General features: G+C 41.1%; 1 protein-coding gene across 2 annotated transcripts; it reads right to left on the bottom strand.

Annotated features, from left to right (window-relative positions):
• Nucleotides 1-1,337: 1,337 nt before the first annotated feature.
• Nucleotides 1,338-15,228, bottom strand: DONSON (DNA replication fork stabilization factor DONSON). Of its 2 annotated transcripts, none has more exons than XM_067565575.1 (10): nt 14,754-15,220; nt 12,443-12,523; nt 10,570-10,773; nt 9,993-10,171; nt 5,369-5,547; nt 5,152-5,272; nt 4,944-5,039; nt 3,437-3,635; nt 2,275-2,481; nt 1,338-1,900 (listed from the first exon to the last, which is right to left on the bottom strand). In XM_067565575.1, exons 1-10 carry the CDS (start codon nt 15,009-15,011, stop codon nt 1,763-1,765), a joined length of 1,662 nt encoding a protein of 553 aa, XP_067421676.1. In that variant the 5' UTR covers nt 15,012-15,220; the 3' UTR covers nt 1,338-1,762. The 2 variants fall into 2 exon arrangements, with proteins under 2 accessions (XP_067421676.1, XP_067421677.1); XM_067565576.1 differs by having other exon boundaries at nt 1,883-2,018; nt 14,754-15,228.
• Nucleotides 15,229-16,666: the final 1,438 nt, after the last annotated feature.

The raw sequence follows: 16,666 nt of genomic DNA, 5'->3' as shown, positions 1-16,666 counted from the left end.
CAGGCTAGAGGGGTTGAGGTAACATAATTGCACTTTCATGCTCAACTGTAGTTTTGCCTGGAAAGCTAAAATCCAAGAGTAGCAGAAATGTCTGAGTGACTTTTTCAACGTACAGGGGGACAGCGGTTTCAGTGTTCTACCTACTGATCTTCAGAGGACATGATCTGTACTGTAGGAGCCTTGTTTACCAGAAAGCTGTGTAGTAAAGAGCATTTGCAACTCTTCAAGGAGCTGTGTGTCAGGTTCTCAGTTACTTTCAGCTGAAGTTAGACAACACAAATGCCCCTACTGAGGACTATATTCACTGTCCATATCAGCCTAGAGCAATGATACTCAGACCTTGGGTTCAGGAGCCAAATTAGTAATCAACATTACCCAAAAGAGCCACAGTAGTGTGAATTTGTTTTCATTTACTATAGTACTATATTGATATTTAAACAGTAAGACAGGAGCCATGGTTAGTTTATATATTTTTTCACAGCCAAATCTGACCAAGTATTTTATCAACTATAAGTGGTTAATATCTAGTAAAAGCATCCTGAGTGGTTAATAATTAAATCAGTGTTTTAATATGTGCTCCATGGAACCACAGTAGATGCATTAAAGAACCCCTTGTAGTTTGAAAAGTTCCAGAGGCATAGCTGTGTTAGTCTGTATACAGCAAAAACAAGAGTCCTGTAGCACTTTAAAGACTAACAAATTTAAATTCTGCAGGCATAAGCTTTCATGGCCTGTAACCCATTTCATCTATTCCTTACATCTGATGAAGTGGGTTACAGCCCACAAAAGCTTATACTTGTAGCTTGGAAGCTTCAGCTGAGCTAGAATGTGCTTTTTCATTGCAGAATCCTTTCAAAAGGCACTCTTAAAGTGACAAATGGCCTGTCACATGAATGGTTATTCTGTATGCTGCAGATAGGTATTTAGCTTCTGTAATAAATTGCATGTCAAAATAACAAAGCTATCCCCTTTCAGAATTATGAAACCTAAATTTATTCAGTTGATCTTACCCCTAGCATTGAACTTTTTCCTTTTAGAGGACAGCTGTGCTACCTTTGAACTTTAGAAGCTTCCAATTAAATTGTTACTGCTAACAATAAACACTACTTGGAAAGGATACCCCTGTGTTCCTTACATTAAGTTTAAAAGTGTAAGGGAGTTAAGTTATCATTGGTAGGTAGATAAGTATCAACTTCATTAGATGTTACATAATGTAACTGTAAACCTTCACCTTTCATTAAAGGTACAATGAGAAATTACACTAATTTAGCTATCAAATGTCAAGAGGATGATCACTGTTTAATCCAATCACCATCTTGTTTATACTGAAACAAGTAATGACCACTGACCTCCAGTGTCCAATAGCATAGGAGCCAGCCACCCCACTATCTGTAGAAACTAGAAGTGAGACCTGTGCTAGTTCTCACATGTACCTTAAAAAGGTGAAAATATATCAACCCTTCAAACGGCCCTCCATCTTAACACCAAACAGCAGAAAACAAGATTTTTAATAAAATTTTTATTTAAAAACAAAAATGCAGATGTTGCAGGTTTTGAGAGTCTAAGACCATGTGTTTGTTGGAGTATTCAGAATTTTTGTTTTTTCCACTGGAAGTTGACTTGTGTGTGCAATAGATGCTTACCCATTATGTCCAAAAGCTTTTGCAAGTAGGCTATGTTCCTCTGCTGGTACATTAGCCACAATAGCATCTGTAGAGTGTTGACCAAACACTAGTCTTATTTCATGATTAAAATAGCATACTTAGGATTTCCAGGTGTAAGCATAGTCTCTCATTTCTAGGAGTCGTATGGAAGACTTTCCTAATGCTGGAGATTGAATCAATTGATCCAAGGTTTTAAGATGCAATCCACACTTCGTAAGATCCTTGCACATAATTTCCTGTGGAAATTGTTTCACAAAAGTGGCATGTAAGATGCATTTGTTTCAAACTCCTGGTTGTACTTTATACCCATTTTTGTGCCAATGAGCAGTAGATATTGAAGAGCGGTCTAGTCAACTGAGTAATAAATGATAGGGACTGGGTTAAAGCCATCAGTTTAATGAAGAACATGCCCTTCCACTGCTATGACTAGGAATCCCAGCCTCCTCCCTCTCACTGATAAAACATTGTAAGCTGAGTAGTCCAAAGTGGCCAACACCTGGCATTGAGCATTATCCCAAGGGAACAGTAGTTTTTTCACATTCACTGTTCTATGGTTTCTAGTGATAAAGTATTAATCCTAACATGAAACACACCCCATCAGTCTACTTACCTTATTTAAGATTCTCTCTGTATTAGTGTTAAACACTGCAGTAGGCTCATGGGTGTATAATACAGCAGAAAAAGCTCCTCTCTGTGCAGATTTGAGCAGCATGGTCAGAGCATGCAGACAATGAGGCATGACAGGGCCTGTGATCTCCAAACTAAATATATCGTTATAGCAGGAGTGAACCTGTGTTTTCACATTGATGCTTCGAGCCTGAAGACAAGTTACATGTTTAGTTTCACACATCAAGAGTAGTAACACTTACTTTTCTTCTACTTCCAACGTTTCAAGAGCAGCTTTAATTCAAGATTCTCACTGTGCTTTTAGCTGAATATTAGCTATTAAGTTATTCAATATTCCTACGAGGCATGGGGCTCGTGATTTTTTTTTTTTATATAATGTACACCATCATACATAAGAACACTATACAATATGCTAGGTAGAATGTGCAACTGCGGGCTCAATGTGGGTTGACAGAATGTAAACATTCCACAATGGAATTGGGCTATGATACCAGGGGTAATAGCACTATTCTTTAGGATCCTTTCCCACTTCATAATGACAATTGATAAGGCACTGTTTCAGCTATCTAACACAGGAAGCTCCATCAGCCAACACAGCTCGAGAGATGTGACCAGATTCTCAGCACAATAGGGGTATAGTTAAACAGCGACCTTACTGACTGGGAAAAGGGAGGGGAAAAAGTAGTTTTAACCCTGGGTCTCCCATATGACACTGTGCACAACCAAGCGTCCAACTCATTTAAATCTGTGCTACCACACAAACCCCAATAAAGAGGTTTGTAATTAAAATGCTAATTCAACATCAAATTATAACAGCACAAATGGCACCACTAGAAACTATCTATGGAATAGCAGTAAACCCACAAAGATACACAGAGGAACAAAAGGTTCTCTTTTCTTCCTGAAGACATAAGAACAGTCATACTGGGTCAGACCAATGGTCGATCTAGCTCAGTAGTCTGTCTTCTGACAGTGGCCAATGCCAGGTGCTTCAGAGGGAATGAATAGAACAGGTCAAGTGATCCATCCCCTCGGTCATTCTCAATACAGTAAAGTTATTTGCTGCAGCTACAAGTGAGACCATTTGTACAAATAAAGTCATTTTTCCTGTTTTTTTTTTTTTTTTTTTTTTTTTTTTTTTTTACCTTGAGCGTTTGCATTGTTGCACCTCGAAAAGCAACTGGGGACAGCAGTGTTGGTGGGAGCCCTGCTTGAGGACCTGCAGCAGCCACTAAACTCTTACAGTTTATCAAGAAGTTCAGCAATATGAATGTATTTGTTCCTTTCACTAATGCAACAGATTCAGGCTTGTGATCCACTTGCACTTCATGTTTCTCTTTACGGCTATGTTGATATGAGTCAAAGAAAAAACACACAAGAAGTTTAAGGGCATCAAATGCACCAGACCAAGAATTAAAGTCAAGTAACAATTCACTAAAAAGAGGTCTACATTAATTTAAATTTGCTCTGGAAAGGTAAAGAACTAAATAGCAGCTTAGGCCTCATCTTTAACTTTATTGAAGTCATGAGGTAAAGAATGGTCTCCAGATTGATTGTTTTTTAGTTAACATGTCATTAAAGGAAAATGTTTTAGTTTGACAACCATTGAGTTATAGTCTTTACTAAAAGTTTTGTTTCTGGTGTTTATTTTGGTATTAGAAAAATTGGAGTGTGAAATAAAGTACTGTTCTCAGTTTTAGGTTTGTACTAGTACATTATAAGTTTGTGTGAACAAATATCTTTAATCAAACTGTTTGCTTGTTTAATAAAAAAAAAGTCTTCCTACTGGACCATTCTGGGAGGTGACATACAAACAGCTTATGAGCTGTAGGGGTGAAGTGTCTTTGGTATTGCCAAACTGGTCTATACAGGTTGTATGTAGATTACTCAAAAGGCAGTTGAACAAAGTAAATTTGACCTAGCATGCTACCACTGGCTTTACATGTGAAGTTTGCTGATTATTCCTTATCTTGGCAGAAACAGGTGGAACTGGTTCTTACATCAAAATATAAATATCCATCTAAAATACAGATAATAGTTTGGACATGGATGTGTAGAAATACCAGTTGGCAGACAGAAAAGCTTGAACTGACATGATTTGTGTACATCATTTCATCACAGGCTCCCACTGAGTACCTGTGTACCAGGTGGTATATGTCTGTTATGGCACATGGACTCTATAGCAGCTTGTCTTGGGTAAAATTTATAATCAAATAAGTTGAGACAGAAACCTGTTTTTCCATAAAAGAAAATGTACTTTGAAATACACAGTTAAGGGATAATGCAGTTACGATTACTCTAAGCCTCATCAGAAGGCAGGTCAATAATCGGTGTATTTTCACCCATTACATTTTATAATGTGATGGACTCTTCATTAATATTTGGTACAATAAAAAGTGTAGTAACAAGTGATTCTGTAACAATATTTTCTGCTTTAAAAAAGCCATAGCCACCGTTAAGTACACAAGGAGATGCATCATTTATGAACATTTACTGTAAAAGAATCTTATCACTAACTGAAAATGCTACAAAATTACCATTATTGCACAATCATTGATGGGCTAAGTTTTAAATACCACAGATCTTCACAGAGAAACCAAGTGCTCCAATGCCTTGTTTTTGATGTAGTATATTCTTGTACTCAAAGGATACAGTTTGATAGCAATTATATTCGGCTTTTTAATCTGGTCTCGGACTCCCATCTCCTCAAGCCAAGAGAAATTTTCATCGTCACTCATTCCTTGTTCCCTAGGAAAAAGAAACTGATTGTTAAAATACTCTACATTAATATCTATTAGATTAAATTGTCTAGGCGGTGGCAAATGCATTTAAATTCTGGACAGACAGTTTCATTACATACTCTCCATCTTCAGTGTTTTTGCCTGTTTCAGGACTGTTAACTTCCATATCCAAGTTTGTTTCAGAATTTTTCTGCATCCTGTTCCTAGTTTCTTCTACCAAAGGTAAAGAAAATTCTATGCCTAAGTAGGGAAGGTAAGTAAATGAATGGTTTATATAATGTTAGAAAGTGAGTTTTGTATGTTAGTCAAATCTTATTAGAAGAAACTCCAACTTACCTTCATTTCTCATGGCTTCCCTTAAACCTCTGGTTGTGGGAGAAATAAGAGCTGTGATTACATCACTTCCTGCAAGGCCTGCTGCACGAAACAGCACAGTAAACTGGTAGGTACAAACATAGAAATAGGGACACAGCTTGGCTTTGAGAAGATTATATAGGGAGGTAAAACTGACAGACCTGCAGGTTACAGAAAGATAAGTTACAAAATTGTAATGACAATTGTTGTAAGACTTTTTTTTAAAAACTATCGCCAGCTGCTAAAACAACCACCTGGATCTCAAATAGGTTTAAATAAAATATTTATCAAGTTTTTCAGTTTTAGGGTATTGTAGATAACACAAACACTAATCGTATGAATGACTGGTTTTATGAACCACATTTTTCCCAACTGGGGTGAGGAAACAAGAATAATCACTAATTGAAGTGGTGTCCCTGGAGAACAAGTCGATATCTCTTCACATTTCAATGCATTGGAAGTTGCTTTGCAGTGGTTTGAAGGCCAAAAAAAGCAATGCACCATACTGCAACTTATGCACTGTACTACTGTAATGCTGAGATGTTCACTTTTAAGACCACCTCAATCCCCACTAGTTTGTTAGATCGGGGTTCTAGTGTAGTACTATTGTTACAGAATTGCCTCTGCATGTAGAATATGGTGTCCATGGCATTGAGCTGTGAAAACTGCCTTGATCTATTCCATCTTGTATTTAGCTGTGACACTGAGTCCATGTCTACCACTGCAGCTGCGCTGTTGTAAGGTCTCCTGGGTAGTAGCTGCTCTATGCTGATGGGAGAGCATCTCCTGCCACCATAGTGCTATCCACACTGGCACTTTTGTTGGTGAAATTTATGTCGGTCGGGGTGTGTTTTCTCCCACCTCTGACTGACAAAAGTGCTAGGGTAGACAGAGCCCGAGGAAGTTTCCCAGACCTTAAGATGAGCTCTGTCAGCTCAAAAGCTTGTCTCTCTCACCAACAGAAGTTGGTTCAATAGAAGATATTACCTCACCCACCCTGGCTCTTTGATGTACTTATGTCCATGGGGAGGGCCAGTGGGAGATCTCATGGGAGGAGGATGTCATCATCCTACTCTACATAATGAAGTGCAACCCCCAACTGCCTCAGTTTCTTCCCCCACACTGGAGAGGCCTGGTGTTACACAGAACTGCAAGGCAGAGAGGAGGTGGGAGGAGTGGCAGTGCGAACAGAGAAGAAACTCAGCACACAGAACAGTTACCGGTTAGTAACCCCCCTTCTTAGAAGGTCTCCGTGCATTCCTCCTGTGGGAGATTAGCAAGCAATGCCTCATCAAGATGACAGATGGTGAGGAGGTTTTAGCTAAGTATGGACTGTAGCACTGCTGTCTCAAACTAGGCATCGGAGTACAATGATAAATCTGAGGAGCAATGTCTGGTGAAAGTGCATCAAACTCCAAGTTGCTCCTATGCATATCTCCATCATGGGAACCTTCCTAACACATGCTATTGACGCTGTGGTGGCTCTTGTGCAGTAGGTCTGGATTCCTAGCTAAGATGTAACAATATCGATGTATCTCTTTAACTAGTGAGTCTGTTTGGTAATGGGCTCTCTGTGGCATCTCTGCACATACGTTATAAAAAAACTTCTTAGATTTTCTAAAGGCCATGGTTTTTCCAGGTAAGAACAGACCATCCTTTTTACAGCAAGGGCCTGAGATAAGTTTCCCTGGGGGTAGTAATGGATTCTATTACAGACAACATGTGGAAGGAAAAACACTGATAGGTGGGAACCTGAGATCACCTTAGGCATGAAGCTAGGATGGGCCTAATGGCACACCTGTCTTTGTGGATCATACTATAAAGGTTTGGTGGTCAAAGCACTACGCTCACTAACCCTCCTAGCACGTGCAATTGCTATCAGGAAAGCCAATTTGATCTATAGATGCTTGAGAGGCTTATACTATAGGCTGAAGAAGAGGGCCCATTAGCTTTGTCAGACAAGATTTAGGTCCCACAACAGCAGAGACTCCTTAACAGAAGTGGTGGTGGTGGGGGAAAAAATGGATTCCCCATGCACTTCAGGAAACTCGGGATTATAGGGAGAGAGAAGCTTGGTTTGCCCTTAACATAGTAGTGAAGAGTAGATATTGCTGCCAGATGGCCCTTTAGGGAAGCTAAGCCTTGAGACTTAAGTTGTAAAAGATGCTCTAGGACTGCAGAGACCCCATCTCCAGATGGATCGAGTCCTTTACCAGCAGCCCATAAGGTATGCTGGGTACGAGGATTTCCTCTGAGCTGAGCTAATCACAGGGAACAGTCCTGATCTTCTCTAGAGCCTGCTCAGTTGTCAGTCACTAGAGGCCCATGCCCTCAAAGGGGAGGTTTTCAATTTTATCCTAGGATTCAGGTGTGAGGCCAAAGGAGCTCACCCAGAACTCCTCCTAAGGGTTACTCCTGTGGCCATTGTTCTTGCACTGGTGTCACCGGCCTCTTATGTTGCTCTCAGACCAAGTCTCTAGCCAGCAGGCATCCTCAGTGATGAATTTCCTGCCTGCTTCCTTTTGTTCCTTGGAGGAGTCCAGGATAGAGCTCATAGCATTCCACAGGGCATTGTAACAGGTCACTATGACCTGGTAGTTTGCCACTCGAAGGCCTAGTGAGGCAAGTGAGCAGGGCTCGCCTACCAAAGGCGTCCAGCTCACATTCTTCTCTTTCGAAAGGGGCAGAGCAGGATGCCTTGTTGCCCTCTAACCCTCTTCTGTGCTGCAGATACCAGTATAGAGTTTGCCAGAGGTGGCTGTAGTAAGAACAGATATCCTTCAGCTGGTACAGGACACATACCAGCAGTTCTCTGGTGTGCAGGTAGGACTGAAAATTGAGAATATCAAGTACCCTGGGATGGGTTAAGAAGATTGGAGCAGATACATATAGCCATCTCTCTGATCTTCATCTATAAAATGCTGAACAGGGGAATCAGATATATTTGTTGGTGCAACCTGTTTGTCAAACACACTCCAGCTGCATTCTCCCAGTTTCTGAAATGGTTTGCACCAGGGACTTGTATGATTCCTCTGAAGGAGTCTCATCCCATACCTCATACAGACAGATTCTGCTGTAGAGCTGAAGGGTCTGGTGCCAGTTTGAATCAGTGCCAGGTGAGGAAAAAAGAACCTGTGAGGGTGATAGGGATGTCACTGAAAGGGATATTGGTGCTGGAACTTGTTTCACAGCCTTCAGCAATTTTTGTGGAGTTTTATATATAGGGCTATGAGACAAACAGTGCATAGCAGATCTGCATGCATGGTCTGGATCCGAGGTGAGAGACGGTGAGTAGGATCCTAAGGTCAAGGTGGGTGACCCTCTGTGTGACCCCAGAGGCGGTTCTGGATGAAGACCTGGAGATGTCAGTACAAGCACTGATCTTTTGGTGGAAAGACACGCAACGGGGTGGCTAATGACCTTGACAGAGGACCCTTGATGTGGTACACAGAGATTGAAAGAATTATTGGGATGCAAGTTAACAAGTTGCTGAGATGCCTGGTTCCAGAGAAGTGCAGAGAATAGGTGACAGTGGTGCCGTTCATTTCCGAGGCCTTTGTGGGTTGGAAAGTATGAAGAAGAGGGATGTCGCTTTCTTCTTCTATTTGGACCCCCTTGGTGTGAAGAACTTCCTCTTCTACTTCCTTTTCCCGACAGGCATTTGCATAGACAGGTATCTGCACTGGAGGAGAGATCTGGAGTCCATATCAAGGGCAACAGGGTTGAATGAGGAGTAGACACAAGAACTGCCCATCTCACAGCCATCGCCAAAGCTATTGATCTTTTTAGTCTTTGGTGCTGCTTGTGATTTCCCAGCAGTGCTGGGTAAAAGATTTGCTCTGAGAACGAGGCAGAGGAGATTCCATCTTGGGTCCATGACTGAAGGCAGCACTGAGGCCAGAGTGGCCAAGTGAGTCTTGCAGGCTGTGTCAGAGAGCCTCAGCATGGAGGCTGGTTTAAGTACCTCCGACAGGGTCAGAGTATCAGGCTGTAGACATTGAGAAGCTAAATGCACCTGGAGACCCAAATGTCTCCCCATTCCAGTATGGGGGGTAAAGGTGCAGCAAACTGCAGTGGGTCATCGAGTGGGTCTTTGTTCAGATGTAGAAAGCACCAGACATGAGTGTCAGCGTCCAGTGTGATTTGGAGGTACACCTCTTGAAACCCTTATGGGGCTCTGGCCCTGACATGACCCCAGAAAGGGGCCAAAGGCTCCAAGGGCAAGCTATATATACACACATTAAACTATTCTACACTACTATACACCATCTTACAAGAAATAGTAAGTTAGACTAAGAGAAGATCTAGCCTGAGGACAAAAGCAAGACCTGTTTACTTCTGGCAAAGAAACTGAGGCATTTGGGGGTTGCATGTACACTCCCTTTTACAGAGTAGGGTGATTATATCACCATTGTGTGACATCTCTCATGCATCCTAATGGACACTGCATTGAGGCAGTTTCGCAGCTCAATACACAGAGACCCTCAAAATGATAAATATTCTTGGTGAAAAAGTTTTCCACAGGAATGAAGACAACAAATATAATTAAATTAAAATCCAAAGTGTTTGGGTCTACCAAATCCAGAAGTTCTTCAGTTCAACTTACCACTCACTCATCAAAACTTGTTGCAGTGCTTCATCATGTGACCAAAGACTAGTCTTGCCAGCTATTTTCCTATCTGCTCCGATACGAGGGAATAGCTGTAGCCATGGCAGTGAAGGGTGAAGCCAATAAATTAGACTTTGCTGGAATGCACAGCGGAGTTCCGTGGACAGTTTTGGTTCCTAGATTCCAAATAGTATTTAATAAGATTGGTAATATCTTACTTCTCCAGAGAGCTGGACAGTTTCCCTTTCCAGCACTTCAAGCATTTATTTTAAATATAAACCTAAGGCCTTGTCTACACTATTGAATAGCTCCAATTCAGTAAGCGGTAGGCAGCAATTGGGGAACCACACCAATACTATTTGCACTGTTGTACACCCCGTTGAAGGATTAAATCTTGATTTTAACAAGCTCAGTTGTTGCAAACCCTGACTTTCCCTTTTATACACTAAGTGGTTAGCACTGGTGCAGTTACTCAATAAAAGCTATTTCCAGTGTACACAAGAACTTAAAACAAACAGATCCTCCACTCCCAGTATCTCCATTATATTTAACATGATTAAAGTAGCCTGATTACCTGTATGCTTTGTGGGAAATTGATTGATGTTGCTCTACAGTGCTGGGCAAATCCTTGAGCCTCTTCTTGTGCTTTTAAATGCTCTGCCCACGTAAAAGGTTGGGAAGAAGTGAATAGAAGTCGAGTTTTAATACTCCAGTCTGCAGGAAATTCTGTGCTTGGTGAGGAGGAAACATCAGGTATGGAAACAGGTAAATGAAGATCCTTACAAAATAGAAATAATGTAAAGTCAAAATAAAGAAGTATTTTTCATCTAAAAGCTATATCAGACAGTATTTTTGGAAAGGATACAGACCCTCATGCTTCAAGGCACAAGTCAACTGCTGACAAGGGTTATGGGAAGTTTTTTCCTATGGGTAAAAGTTATTTCATAATTTGCCACTATGGGGTTTATTCTACTTTCATTAAAAAAAAAACAAAAAAAAAACAAAACACAACCCTGATACTGGCTAACGCATAGGTTACAAGAATAGATGGACCACTGATAGGAAAATTCCCACATCCCTAAATTATATGTGCTCTGAAGTACAGTAGCCCATGCAAAGAAATCATGGAAGTCCTTGCAAAAAACATTTACCTTTATTGCACTGGACAGAAGCTTTCCTTACACAATTATTGCTATGACAGTAAATATAGTGGTACTCAACCACTGTAGAGGGACACACACAAATTTTAAGATGTTCCGTACCTGTTTACAAATACACACCTTAGATTGTTAACATTTGTGATAATTTTAGAAAACACACACTTTGCATTTCAGTTTATATCAATCAAAACAGATCAGCCAAGGTCACGGTTTATAGTCATGATCACTTTCCAGCTCAGATATACTCACACAATACTGTAGCATTTGGGTTGCAAACTGCAGGAGGTTTTCATCCAAATAAAAACAAATTGTTTTCACTGACATTTTAAGTGACTTGTCAATGTATTTCTGTTGGTTTTTTTATTATTATGTAAATATAAGTTTAGGAAGGTATGAATTCCCATGCCAGATCAGACCATGGTCCATCTATGAGAGTTGCTATCGGGGTGACTGGACAGAACCAGATACTTCACAGGAGGTGCAGAACATCTTTTAAGTAGTTGTGGGATTACTATCCTCTTAGAGAAAGTTTCCTCCTGACCCCTGGTTTAAATCTAGATTTTGACTGTCAATTTGAAATCTAGAGAGACGGGTAGGTGAGGTAATATCTTTTATTGGACAAACTCTTATTGGTGAGAGACACAAGCTTTCAAGCTTACACAGATCTCTTCTTGGTCTGAAAGAGCTCTGTGTAAGCTTGACTTCCTCACCAACAGAAGTTGGTTCAATAAAAGATATTACCTCATCTACCTTGCCTCTCTAATATCCTGGTACCAACCTGGCTACACCACGCATACAATTTGAAATCGAGTCAGCTTCAAAAAGTTAGTTTCAGGAATTACACCCTGCTTAATTTGTTATCAATTTTTGTAGTTTTACATTTTCTCTTTTTTTTTTTAAAAAAAGAGTTTTCCTCTCTTCTGTTGCAGCATTGAAAGATATATAGGGACAACAGGGGAAAGTGAAAGACTATACAAGCAGACAAACTGTTATAGAAGGTTCTGTGAGAGGCGTAAACAAATTGAAAAAGAACCTTTCTAATCTCTGTTACAGTAATTTTATGTGTCAAACAACAATAGTAAAGATTTCAGACAAAATGTGAATTTTAAGTTGGTGTCAACACTGAACTTCCAGGCATTCTAAAAAACCATCCTAGAATTGTAACATTCTAATAAAATTTACATGATATTGAACACAAAGCTACAAAAAATAAAAAGGAAAGAATGTAAGCTTTTTGTGCATGATGGAATGTTAAACATCTCAAAAGCAGTATTTATGGATTCCTACACTGGTTAATGTGGTAACATCTGCTCTTTCAGAACACTCTTCTTTCCAGGTGGATTTATTTTCTTGAAGAGGATCTAAAAACTAAAGAAAGAGAGTTATCAACTTAATCTAATGTACATCACAAGTTCAGGATCAAATTGACAACTTTGTTTTAAGGCTGACCTTTACGGGTAATTTCAACAGAGATATTTAAAACTGACCACTACCAATAGCACATATAATATTTCACCCTGTGGTGGCATCAATTACAAGGAATTTTGCAGATATACATACATTTGTAAGCTTAGTGATTGTCTTATCCTGAACTCCAAATTTATTGGAGAGTTTGGGCTGAGAGCCTCTTCCTTCAGTTAAATAGCTTGAGAATTATAAAATTGCACTATTTCACACTCATATCCTCCTTTGTGTTAATATAGTATGGAGCACACTAAATTAGAGTAACCAACAAATTTTCCTGTTATTCCTTAACTTGTTTCATAGACACACACACAACTTTGTGCAACACTCTCCCCATCACCTTAACAGATAAACCCATGGAACCTGCTTCTCCCTAAAAAAAAGATTTTCCTAAACTGTATAAGAGTGTCTTTAATTCTGCATATGACTGAAAGCTTTAAAAAAGCCTTGTAAGTTGTTCACAAGTGTTACCACACTAGACACTTCTCCAACCATTACTCATAATAGAGCCTACAAGGGAGAAAGAAAGTTAGATTTACAGACTCTAAATAGCCTGAAAGATATCCACAAGACACCAGGAGAGGGTTTTAATTCCAGTAGGAGAATATATTTCTCTCCCCCTCTGGGATTTCACTAGGTGCAGTGGTGTATAGTACTCTCTGGGTGTGGATTTAAACTGGTTGACAATTTTTTGCCAAAGAGTTTACTGTGGCGCACCCCTCCCTTTTGGAGGGAGGTGAGAGACACAAAGAGCAGCTTTGACAGAATTAAAAACCAAACCAAACAAAACAAAAAAACACTCCAAAACCAAAAAACTGAAGAATAAAAGCAAAGTTAAACTGTCTTTAAGGTCCCAACCCTCAGTTGTCTCTCATTCCCCGGCCCCCCTGCAATGAGAGGGAAAACTGGTTAGTACCAGTTTAAGGCATTTTCTATTTTTAATATTAATATATATAGTATATATTGTAATATATATATTAATATTAATACATGCTACTTTACTCAGTTTTAGTTACATATGCAAATTGAGATTACATAAAGCAGTAGATTAGTTTAGGGTTATACCAATAAAAAGTAAAACTGCAGTGGGCATAATATATGTAATTATAATACTGAACATCGGAATATCTGTATACATTTTGGTTTGGTACTTTCTCAAGGAAGTTATACCTTTTGACTCATGTTTTACTTTTCAATATTATACAAACAAAAGTAAAAAAAACATTTGATTATATGAAAACGACAATAATGCAGAATTGTAGGCTTGAAGCATTAAGCAATCAGAAGCATGCAGAGTTTCTGACTACTGTCCACTTCCATTTGGCCATGCAGCAGTCTGTAGCGGCTTTGATGTAATGGACAGACTGAGCCTGTTCCTCAGTTTTGAATGGATGGATCCAAAGTTTGAAAAGATCTGTTCCATGCTTGTTGAACTTGCAGGACACTAATGCAATTGTTTTTCCCAGTTTTCCTATTTAAACTGGATTTAGGCCAATATTTACCAGCACTCTGTCCTAATCTAGTTTTTCCTGGGAAACTGCCAAGGCTGAGTCTAAGCTCACCCCACCACTCCAAACCTCCAATATTTTAACAAAAACAAAGACTCTTCAATCAACCCCAGAGCTGTTGATAATTCCTAGCTCTTTTTTAGGAGCCGATCTCAAATACTACATCTACCCTGCCATAAAAGACCCGTGGCAGCCGCCTCAGGCTGGCAGGACTCAGATTAAGGGGCTATACAATTGCAGGGTCGACTGCAGGGGCTTGGGCTGGAGCCCAGGCAAGGGGACCCTCCCTCCCAGGCCGGATTTCAGAGCCAGGGCTCCAGTCTGAGCTCAAACGTCCACACTGCAATTTTACAGCCCCAGCTAGGACCCGGCCTGCTAGGGGTCTGCCCCACTGACCCAAAGCGCGCGGCAAAGGCCTCAGCCTCCCCCGCCCCAGGTGCAGCGAGGAACCCAAAGCCCAGCGGCGTGCAGTGACCCCAGCAGGCCAGTGACTCAGCCAGGTCTCCGAGTCCCAGCCCGCTGCTCCGCCCACTACCCCCCACTGTCCTCCTCAGCTCCCCCCACTCCTCCGCCAGCGGGGCCGGGCCAGCAAACCCGCCCCCACCGTGGCGCAGGCGGGCCGGTACCTGCCAGAGGGGGTGTCTGGGGGCCTGGCTGCCCGCTGGTGGCCGCTGCTCCTGGGGCTCGGGGCGCGGCGCGTTGTCCAGGCTGGAGAAGGGGTTGCGCCGCCCGAGCCTGGGGAAAGGGCGCGGGGCGGGGAGTGGGTCCGCCCGGGGTGGGGAGCTAGCTTCGCTCCTCCGGGCCCTTTTCCGCTTCAGCCGCAGCGTCTCCGGCGGCCTCTTGAAGCTGGGCGAGTAGCCGGGCACCGCATCCGCGGGGCACATGATGGTGATGGCGGCGGGGCCGGGCTGCGCTCTCCGAATTCTGGCGCGCAAAGCGGCGAGTCCCGCCCCGGGGCGGTGCCTCCTCGGGCCGCCTCTGCCGGGGCGGGGCCAACGCGCGCGCGCGGGGGCGAGGGGAAGCAACCGCTGCAGGGACCCGCCCCTGTCCTGCTAACTCAGGCACGCCTCACTGCATCAGTAACACGTGGTTCAGGTTGGAAAGTTTTCTTTGCGTCCCTAAGATTTAGAAACTTGATTTTCTAAAATAATCAAAGCAGACCCTAGAGCCCAAGATGGGAGCTGGGGGCGAGGTGTACAGGATAGCCCCTAGTGAGCACCTTGCATATACCCATGCCAGCTGCATGCCCCATATTTCTGCCAGGCACACATACATATACCATGTGCCCATTGTACCACACACACACTTTATGGGTACTTTATGTCAAACCTGCCCTTTGACATACCCTTGCAGACTCACTGCATGCCTGGGCCTGCTACTACCACACCTATATCTCACACCAATCATGTCCTGACTGGGGAGGCAGAACTCTTTGTGCATTGCAAATAGTATCCACAAAAGGGGTAATTGAAAACTATAAATAGAATGATTTTCAGAAAAAATGGGGGCTGTCAACCAATCTCAATTAATGGTCGTTTTAATCACGTTGTTAAACAATAGAGTACCATTTATTTAAATGTTTGTGGATGTTTTCTAAGTTTTCAAATATATTGATTTTCATTACAACACCGACTACAGCGTGTACAGTGCTCACTATATTACTTTGATTACAAATATTTGCACTGTAAAAAGATGGAAGATTTTTCAGTTCACCTCATACACGTACTGCCGTGCAATCTCTTTATTGTGAAAGTGCAACTTAAAAATGTAGAATTTTTTTTTTTTACATAAATGCCATGGAAGGATGTCCTCCGCAATGGCACCAAAGCATGAAGGGGCACAAATGTTAAACATATCTGGCAAACAAATACCTTGCGATGCCAGCTACAAAAGTGCCATGTGAACGCCTGTTCTCACTTTCAGGTGACTCTGTAAATAAGAAATGGGCAGCATTATCTCCCATAAATGTAAACAAACTTGTTTGTCTTAGCGATTGGCTGAACAAGAAGTATGACTGAGTGGACTTGTTGGTTCTAAAGTTTTACATTGTTTTGTTTCTAGTGCAGTTATGTAACAAAAAAATCTACATTTGTAAATTGCACTTTCACCAGAAAGAGATTGCACTACAGTACTTGTTTGTAGGAGGTGAACTGAAAAATACCATTTATCTTTTTTCACAGTGCAAATATTTGTAATCAAAATAATATGTGAGTACTGTACACTTTGTATTCTGTTGTAATTGAAATCAATATATTTGAAAATGTAGAAAACATCCAAAAATATTTATAATAAATTTAAATTGGTATTCTATTATTTAAGTGTGAGTAAACCTGAATAATTGCTATTTTTTCCAAGTTAATTTGTTTTGAGTTAATTGCTTGGGATGCAATTAATTAATAGCCCTAGAAAAAATAATTTGCTATTTCAAACTGGAATCAATGTCTATACATTTACACTTTTTACCTGAAGGGAGTGTAGTAGGACTAACGTCAAAACGGGGAGGGAAAAAAAATCACTAAAAGCACTGAGATGCTGTTTT

This window comes from Emydura macquarii, unplaced genomic scaffold (genome assembly GCF_026122565.2).
Source record: "Emydura macquarii macquarii isolate MOO-44397 ecotype Brisbane River unplaced genomic scaffold, CSIRO-AGI_Emac_v2 contig_2681, whole genome shotgun sequence".
NCBI lineage: Eukaryota > Metazoa > Chordata > Testudines > Chelidae > Emydura > Emydura macquarii.
Note: the sequence above shows the minus strand (reverse complement) of the source record. Positions and strands in the feature narration are given on the sequence as shown.

What these genes read in the sequence shown, in the direction of transcription:
- DONSON (XM_067565575.1), bottom strand. Translation starts at nt 15,011, where the DNA reads ATGTGCCCCGCGGATGCGGTGCCCGGCTACTCGCCCAGCTTCAAGAGG. An exon ending in GGAAGCCATGAGAAATGAAG is followed by an intron (nt 5,273 to 5,368) that starts GTAAGTTGGAGT and finishes TTCCCTACTTAG; the next exon opens with GCATAGAATTTTCTTTACCT. An exon ending in AAAAACACTGAAGATGGAGA is followed by an intron (nt 5,040 to 5,151) that starts GTATGTAATGAA and finishes TCTTTTTCCTAG; the next exon opens with GGAACAAGGAATGAGTGACG.